The sequence below is a fragment of the Fulmarus glacialis genome, unplaced genomic scaffold, assembly GCF_000690835.1.
Source record: "Fulmarus glacialis isolate BGI_N327 unplaced genomic scaffold, ASM69083v1 scaffold7479, whole genome shotgun sequence".
Classification (NCBI taxonomy): domain Eukaryota; kingdom Metazoa; phylum Chordata; class Aves; order Procellariiformes; family Procellariidae; genus Fulmarus; species Fulmarus glacialis.
The window spans coordinates 29,635-39,328 of NW_009231324.1; the positions used below are offsets into that span (position 1 = coordinate 29,635).

At 37.9% G+C, this 9,694-nt stretch overlaps 1 protein-coding gene across 1 annotated transcript; it reads right to left on the bottom strand.

The window, feature by feature from the left end:
* Positions 1-322: 322 nt before the first annotated feature.
* Positions 323-8,663, bottom strand: ARRDC3 (arrestin domain containing 3; the record flags this gene model as incomplete). The annotated part of the gene is made up of 7 exons (XM_009584527.1): positions 323-852; positions 2,316-2,470; positions 3,292-3,454; positions 3,880-4,136; positions 4,535-4,637; positions 5,894-6,041; positions 8,582-8,663. Coding segments are annotated over 7 exons (965 nt in total), but the record flags the coding sequence as incomplete, so codon positions are not given.
* Positions 8,664-9,694: the final 1,031 nt, after the last annotated feature.

A 9,694-nucleotide genomic window follows, 5' to 3' on the forward strand; every position in this document is an offset into this window, starting at 1 on the left:
AACAAATTCTTAAAAGAAATCAAGAAGGTATACAATCTTGATGAAGTCTATTAGTTTCTTTCTATTAACTCTCCACCCCCCACCCCAGCCCCGCATCTGTTGCTTATCTACTACAGTAGGCTGCAAAACATACAGCAAGAAGGATTGGCTTGAAGGCATTTGATGTTTGTAAATAAATCCACAACAGGATCCAAGCTGAAGAGGTGATACATGATCAGCCTACTAGGACAATTCTGAGCATGTGCATATGCAGGTAAAGTCCAGGCTACATTAAATTAAAAAAAAGAAAAGTCAGTGCATTTGTCAAAGTCCGTTGCTGTTGTTTTTTGTCAAAGCTTTCTTTTGCTCCTTATTGTGCGGACCACAAACAAATAAGAGGGGGGTAACAACAGTCTGGCATAAATGAGAAAAAGCTGTAGTGACACTGAACCGCACAATGTAAGCAATGAGCATGTGCAAATTTCCAAATCATAAGAGGAAGCCATCCCTCTCTTACAATGTGGTTTGAGTGTTTTGACACACATGACTGTAGGTTAGTAAGGCTGCTCCTAGTATGTGCCAGTATTTAAGGGGAGGGGGAAAAAAACCAAAAGCTTAGGTCTTCAAGCATGTGGAGCAGTCCTACAAGGTTACTGTAGGCTTCAAAGCATGATCACAGGTTGTTTTCATTTATTCACCACACAGGCAAGAGCAAAACCACCTCCTTTGAAAGTGTGTCTCCACTATGACGCCTTGACCTTCAACACGGCAGGTATGATTCAAAACCCAAGTCAAGTCAGCTTTTTACGGACTCCTTCAACGAGAGGGGCAAGATGGTCTGTCATCTGTGGGCTGATCTGGGTTTGGATCAATCTAACCGAAAGAGAAGAAAAAAAAACAACCCAAGGCATTTTTAGAGTCAACTGCTAGAAATAAACCAATCCAAACAAAACCCCAACAAAATTCACAAGTTTAAGACAATCACAGAGATAAACAGCATTCCTAATCCAAACGTTATTCAAATAACTGAAAAACCTCTAGTCAATCAGCCAAAACATTGAATGAAAAATTAGTAACTAAGTACGGCGGAAAACTTTGAACTACGGGTTGACCGTAATTTAAGGATGAGCACTAAGAACTAAAGAAAAACTTGAAAAAATCTGCTTTAGTAGCACAGAAATCTTTTGAATTATTTAGTGTACACTAAAAAGACAATTCGACTCATCGCTAAAAGTGTAACTTATAAATTTTTTAATTGATTTCAGAAGATGTTTTGCTTCAAAAGCCAAAGTTATCAGTAAAAAGTCATTCTACTTTTAATTTACAAGTAATTAATCCTCAAAATTAAAATGTCTTATAAATTGGTATGTTCCACACCTTACCTCTTCTTCCTTTCTAGAAAAGGAAGAAGGGGAACAACATACTAACTCAGATCTCCAAAACCAGATAATAAGAATAGTTTAAGTGCACAGTATGTAGTTGGGCAACACTCTTGTCAGTTGATTTTATACAAGCATTTTTCGAGGACAAAATAGGCTTCTTTCTGAATATTTAAGTACCTAAAATGAAAGGGATTAAGAGTTGTATTCTAGGGTTAAGCTATAGAAGAGAAGTCTCCAGCACACAAAAACCATGCCCCTCTGCCCACTCAACAGCAGATTAGTGTCTCAAGAAGAGAAGAAAAAACAAAACCAGCAGTGAATTCAGGCAAGAATTAGCCGAAGGACACTGTTTTACTTTTGTTTACACTGTGTAACTTTTGTTATACAGTCCTATACCACTGCCTTCTCCTGAAAAATATGAACATGGAAAGCTTTTCAAGTTATGTCATGATTATTGAGTGCTTTTCACAGAACTAAAAATGCGTCCAGAAATGTTGGACAATTGTGTTATTTACAGAAACCTGAAGTCAGAAAGAGGACCTTTGTAACTCCTCTATATGGAACTTCTGAAAGCACTACATACACAGAACCAAAACCACAGAGAGTAGTTTTAGAAAGCAGTGGTGAAAGACCTTAGCATGTTTTGCATCTATAGGCCCAAAATGTTGGTGTTAACCAATGTATTATCTACATAATGCAAGGTTTTAACCAAGTTGCCAAGAGGGTACACAACAATTTGTAAATTTCTACAAAGCATTAGAATTGTGAAGAAACCTAAAAACTCTTGATGCAATTCACCTGCACTTTGCAAACAAAGTCACCTTATCCCCTCTTCATCATTTTAATGATTTCTCCTGATTTTAGGAAGGAGAAACGACTTCCTACATTTATTCCTCAAGACAGAATTCAGAAAACCAGTGAATTAATCATCGTAAGTCCGTCTGAGGTACCTACTTCTGAATAGAGGGGTGGAGGCAGAAAACGGAACTCCTGGATGTATGCGAACAATGGTCCTGGAAGCGCTCTCTCGAAGTCATCACAAGCACCCATGGGTGCAAGGCTGGACTGTCTTTGTTCCTCCGTGACCACTTCTGCATAGCTAGGAGGTGCTGCAGGGAAAAGGCACACGCAGTTCGAACAACAAGTTCTTATGCATGTCAAAATACATAACATGGTAAATATTAAACTTTTATCATTGTAAAATGCACCAGCAGGTAGGTAAATGACTTTTTAACAGTTGTTGAACATGAAAGGGAGGGTAGGCTGTTTTGCTTTATTTTAAGATTATGCTCAAATCCAAGAGCAGACTGACCACTGCTTATTGCGGCTTCATTATCCCCCTTAAATTTAAAGCATATTCAGAATACTGAATTTCTGTACCAGTAGGAATGATAGAGCATTGCACTCCTCTGGATTCCGCAAATCCGACTCTGGGATTTGTATATAAAAAAAGGAAGTTTATCAGACATGTGAAAACACAGGGAAGGAGATGCAGAATTTATGCTTTGACGAGAGATATTTCCCATCAAAATGAATTACGTTATCTTTTCACGAAGGCTTGGCTACTAAGGCTGGTAAAGGACACCATAAACTGCTATTACGACGAGTTACAATGCCTTATAACCAAGGATGCAATCAGGATACTGGAAGCAGAATTAATTCTGCACAGGCACAATGGCATCCTGCGCTTTTCACTTATGCCAGCTTCCAAGCAGCTGGATTTCACTGCTTGTCCTTGAGGGAGGAAGGCAGGGAGGGAACTCTGTTCTACAGAGGACAAGCAGGTGGCAAGGAAACATCCACAAGGGATTTCCTGTGGGCTTTATTATGAAGGATGTAATTTGGGTCTGTTTGCACAACAGCAATGAATAAAGCAGACAAAAATCAAAACAGACTAGCAAATTGATTGGGATTTGTATCGTCAAGTTACCTTCTGGTCTTTCAGGCAGTGTCAGACCAAGCCAATTCATGTTCATGCTACACTGGCTGCTCACACTTGATGTTCTGCTACCAAATGGGTGTAGAGGAATGGTACCAATGACCAGTGGTAAGTTAAGGAATAAATCCATGGCGCCTGGAATATCAACATATACCTAAAGAACAACAACAACAGGAGAGGTGTAAGGTTAGAAAGTACGTTTGTATGAGCACTTCCTAATTATTACACTAAGTTCTCCGTCCATGGAATTTTCCAGGAGAAACTTAAGTTTCTTATTGTCTCTTTTAGGGCCAATGCTCCTAAGGAGACAAAAAGCTCCTGAAGTCAAAAACAGCCCAGAATTCTTCACAGTAGCCCTCACATGGAAATGTCGCCCACTCATAACACATGTGCTTAGTTCACACACCACAACTGTTTTAAGAACATGCATGATTTAAACTGATTTACAGTCCTGTCAGGACACCAATACTAGGACATGTATTTCTTTTGTACCTAGTTAGCAGTTAGTTGCTTTGTTAACAATTTGCAAGGAATGATGGAAACTACTCATACTGAAGTGAAACAGACCATCCAACGTACCATCAGTGAATACTCCACACGGATTATACTACAGTCAAGGATTGAAGGCGACACAGGTGGAATTTTCAACTGTTTGCCATTCCAGGTTTCTGTTTTGCCAGATGACAAGGATTCCCCACGCAGGTTGGCAACAAGCTGTTTGACTTCCTTCATTTTCCCTTTGGCATAAAATGCCTGCGTTTGGTAAATGGCTGCCTTTGGCACCACCACACGGGAAGAGCAGTTCTCAATCTCAGCGAAGATCTGAATTGATTCACCTGAAACAAAACAGAAGTTTGCATTCTCTTTGTATTTACAAAGGAGCTTAAGCCAATTGCCACATTCTGTGTATTGTTATAACGCATCAGACGCTGCTAGCAATGCTCTACCTTGAAAAACATCCACTGATGCTAATAGGAATAGGATCACCACGAGCTAATCTAAAAGAGAAATGCACAGGTCTAACAGAAGCACATGTCCTTCAACAATCTGGAGACACAGCTACCATTAGTTAACAAAATTAGTTGTAGTAAAGAAAATACCGAGAAGATAGCTGAATGCAGACTGAGGCGGTTAAGAATGGTTTAAATATTTCGTTTATATAAAAGCAGTAAGTACAAACTCTCCTTTTAAAAGGGAAGGAAAAACATTTCCTATAATTACTTCTGTTACGTACCTGGGGTGTAGCCCTTCCTTTCAATTTTGGCACTTAAGGATATTGGGCCTGAGGTACAAAACCAACAACAGAGAGTCTTTTCTTTTGTGCCTGCTTGGGGTGACTGCAAGAAAAGAACAACATTGCCCATTTAATTAAGAGTTCCATGAATCTCTTCACCTGTTTTCATCAACACAAAAAATGATTTTCATGATGTACTTATTATTACATATTTTGATAAACATAGCTAGTTTTATTTATAGGAAGAAAAACTCAAGCAATTTAAAAGGCACTATGCAGATATGACGTTTGTTCCAAATCCATTACTCATTAACACTGCTTTTTCTGCTACACTTTATACTACAGTCGCACTTAAAACAGTTTTTATACGTAAATACTGTATAACTTAAGGAAAGGCTTTATAGTCTACATATCCCAACGTATTGTTGGCAGAGCTTTTCATTTATCAGTAAACCAGAACACCTTTCCAGTACACTGTATTTCAGAAACAATAACTAAGCTAAAATACTGTAACCTTGACTCCTGCTATTTCCTGTTTTGGAATGATCCTGTTTCATCTGTATTAAACACACTTTGTTATTTTACGTGGTATCAGGATTTAGGACTTGATCCAAAATCCATTAAAGCCAAATGGGAGTCCTTTGATTTTAATGGAATTTGTGCAATGTCAATGTCCCTTTGCAAGTCTGATTTTTCACCCATACACACAAGAAACCTATTTCAATGGACTTTGAGGTTTTTTTCCTCCCCTCCATAGATTAGAATTTGAAGATGAGGAGGAAAAAAAAGAAGAAAGTAATTTTAGGCCAGATTGAAATCAAATCCTCATTGAAAGCAGTTGTGATACTGGAATTATTTTAGTGAAATGACATTTCAGAAAAAGACTATATAGAATTATGATAATTTCTCCCCATTGGTAGAAAACTATCCGTATGGAAATTATCCATTATGCACGCCAGTACATTTTTTACTTTGCATTTTTAAGTTAGCAGTCTCTCACTATAATATTCTTTTAAGTTTACTGTTCCTTCCACAGATTATCCTTTATTCAAAATCAAAGAGGAACAGTTCACAAAATTTTCCTTTTTAGTGACATTTTACAATTTAGTGTTATCAATTTAAATTGACAAAGCCATTTTACATATCGTAAATGTGAAGCAACTCCAAGTACAGGAAAACATAGCTTTCAGAATACCAGTAGTTAAAGAGTTGCTGAACTGATGTAATACTTAGAAGATCAGCTGTAATTAAACTAGCGAATAAGTATTAGATAAAATTAGATGTGGATATTGTTTCACTTATTATACTTCATTATTTTTATGCCAGAAACAAAGAATGAGTAATTCTGTCAATTCTTACCAGTAATGAAGGAGTGTTGATATCTATATGTTCAAAGACTGTAAATTCCTTCTTTAATTTTACTGGTAGAAACCAAGGCCTATGCAATTCGGCTTTCACCCAATAGCGCACACTGCCATGTCTGCCTTCGAATGAGGTAGCAAGTGGTCTGTGCAGGACACAAAGGTCAAAATTGAGTAAAGTCTTTCTGTCTAATAATGATACAATTGATCAGATCAGGGATTAGTATGTAGAATTGCATTTTTTAATGCATCGTAGTATCTAATGCAGCATAACTTATTTGCAAAGTTTCCATATCTCAGAAAAATTCAAGATTAAAGATGGGAGAAAAAATCATCTCCAATTCATCCTACTACAGTTTTGCATAGATTTTAAGAATCAGTTAAAGAATTGTACTAGAAAATGCCAGGAGAGTACACATTTCCTTTAAACTTAAGAGGCCACTTTAACATCTAGAGTAAAGCATGCCCTTTTAAGGCCAAATTAAGACTACCAACTTAAAATTAGCATTAGTATCAACCAATTATTGTTTTGGATATCATATTTTATAAATCATTGTCTATTGTTTACTTGGCTGGTATCTCATTGTCAGGTTAATTTTAGCTGTAACTCAGCACTTCTGTAGTTTGTTTCGCCTTAAGCACAGTAAATATTTCAATTTAGAGTTCTGAAGAGAGGCTGTTTTGAGTACCTTCTAATTTTCCTCCACCCTGATGAGACCAGCTTAAAACATTTATATTGTATATGGATGTACATATATAAGCATATATATACATAAAATCATCAAGTCTATTCTGCTCTGAACTTTGACAGATGAAAGAAGTCCTTTTTGGAAGCTGGAGGAAAAACGATGTGGAAAGGATCTCCAAACCTTTCAGCATCACCTTTTTTTCCTGTAACATCATAAAACGGAAGACAAAAGATCTTTTTATTTCAATTATCTCCAATTAACAGTAGTTTTCCATAACTTTTTTCTGTATTTTTATGCAAGTAAATTTTTTTCTATTATACTATGCTTTGAATACATTGTAATATATAAAGCAAGCGTAAATTATTTGCAAAGCTTCCATATCTTCCATAGGGAATAATACCAGCCATGCCAGCACTTTACTAGAATGATTCTTTCAAGTTACAGGTTTGACTTCTCTATTTGCACATCTGAAATGTTTCCTTTTTTCCCCCCTAATAATCCAAATGAAATGATTTTCTAATCTGTCTTCAATGTTTCATCCTGCCCCATATTTAGGGCAAAAAGAAAGTAAGGCCAGCGTGCGTCTTCTTTCCTTCCACTGTTGCTCTGTAGTTTAAGTAAATTTTGGAAGTATTCTATGGACAAAAAATAACAAGTAAGTAGGCAGTGTCAAAACTTCAGGTTTTTAATACCAGCCTTTGTTTTTTCAGTATTATCAACAGCTGGTTACACAGTTACTCCTTCAGGTCACTTAAAAAGAACCCAGGGTTTGACCAATGCTTGTGATATCTTGCTGGCTATCTGCTTCACTTCAAACTAAGCATTTCATGTTCATGTATAACATTTTGGGTTTTTTCACATTTAAACACCCCTTTCAACTCAAGGGAAGATCAGTATTAGCCTTCTTTCTTTTTGTAGTTCAGATTTTCACAGAATGTTAAATTGTCTTTAAAAATCTCCATGTATACAGGTCTTCTCCGCTGTTCCAGTAAAATATACTGTGAAGTCCTGTGCTGTTCACTTTGAAACTGACCCATAGAAGTGTTTATCATCTGCAGGTTCTGCTAAAACCAGCACCTCCAATAAAGAGATGGTTTATTAGATTTAATATTAGGTACCGAGCTATTTCACATAACACACTGCCATATTTTTTCAACCTTAATGACTTCACTGCTTGCCTTTTACAGTAAAAGGCTCCTTTTTCCATCCATGTTGAGACTCCCTCTGTTCCTATGTGTTTAGTTTTATTGCAACTTGTGTTTTTAGCCAATTTCCATATCGGTAACTCTTCTATGTATAGATCTTCCATTACAATGTCTACATTACACATTTCAGACTTGGGGCATGGGGGAACAATCTTTATATTTACACTTCTGCTCTCACTTTTTACACTTCGGCTCTTCACCTTTGCTTTCTGAGACAAATGGGATTAGGCAGAGGAATTTTTCTTGCTTCATCCACCCATCCTTCTGCTTATTTCCATCCAGGCTTTCTGCACATAGGCTAGCCTGGGTACATACATCCTGTTTAAAGCAGAACTACATCTTTTGTAGTTGAACTTGCCACATCTGTTCCAGACTGAGCCCAAACAATTCAGCTGTGATCTTATCTCTAGTTCTGCTGGTCTGCATGGCTCCAGTAAAGTGTTGGTTGGGTTAGAAGGTATTTCAGCCACTCTGCAGTACTCCAGTGACACTTCAAATTCCTCTCCCTTCTCTTGGGAAGGAGTAAGATATTGGAAGACCTAGTAAGTCAGCCGGACTTGGTCAAAAGAAAGTGAGCAACTGGGCAGCAATGAGCTCCTGTTTTGTGGAAATTAAAAAAAAAAGAATCTATCAGTTTAAAAGCAACCTCTTCAGTTTAATGAGATTATGTCCTCCACTGCATGTCGGAGCACAATTCCTACTACCATTGAAAAGGTTTCCCCTCCACCCACAGCAGGAGTTTTGCTCAGGCAGGTGGGCAGCAGGGCCCGAGGACTGCATGCGGGCACTTACGTCTGTGGAAGCTCGAAGCTGAATGCATATTCATGCCTTCCCGAATGGATGGTGTGAAGGCCTTCTTCCGAATTGTCATCATCTAGGAGGGGGAAAAAAATATATGCTATTCCACCTGCGCACATTTTATACATTACATGGCCTTCTCTTCCAGAATAAAAGGCATTTACACACTCGTTACAGCACTTAAGAATGTGGTATCCCAGAAACAAGGGTCTCTGTCCCATTCGTATTAACTGCTGGATGCAGGGCCAAATCTTACCTACAGAAGGGTAAGCAAGATTGCCAGATTCACCTCACAGAGAAGGAAAGGTTAATTCGCTTTAATTCATAATCCCGCCCCTGAACACTGACACAGTTGCAACTGCTGCCATTTCAAGGCCTGCCTGCAAGGTCTGTAATGGAAATCGTGCTTTCCACGGTGATTCCTAATTAAAATGAAATAGAGATGGCTCTTTAACAGCATTAAGCGATCTGCATGAAGCCTCCTGTGTAAGATTAAATTTAGTAATTCAGCTTCCTTTTATCTCCTACCTGGCAACAGCGTCCAGAAATTAATCACCAAAAAAAGAAGTGTGAGGAAAAAAAAAGGGTGTGCAAGCACAACCTGGAAAGTACCAGACAAATTCAGGGGTGCAGAAAACGGCAAGCTGCCCGATTAATACTGTCTAGAGCTAAACTTTTTATTTTTTGATAGGTTAACTTGATCTTGCTTGGACAGCAAGACCCAGATATTTGCTGGTTCCACCGAGAAAGCTGACCTTCATTCATGGTTATGATTTCTTGCACGCCTTTAAATGTTGCAACAAATTTGCAGTTTATTCCAACGTAATTACCATAAAACCAGAAAAACGCTGACTCCATCAAAATAGAAAGTTGAGAGAAAAATAACTGAGCAGCTCGCACATAAAAAGGGCTGGGATAATAAAAGGCGATATAGTGAGACAATGCGGAAGGCAACCGCTTCTATTTAATGGTCTGAAGCATTAATGGAGGCACACAGGCAGAGGATTTTAAGTTGCCATTGTCCTACAGAAACGCCGACGCTCCCCTTCCTGCAGTGCACGGCAAACGCCGAAAATCTTTTTAAAAAAAAAAAAAAAACAAAAAAAA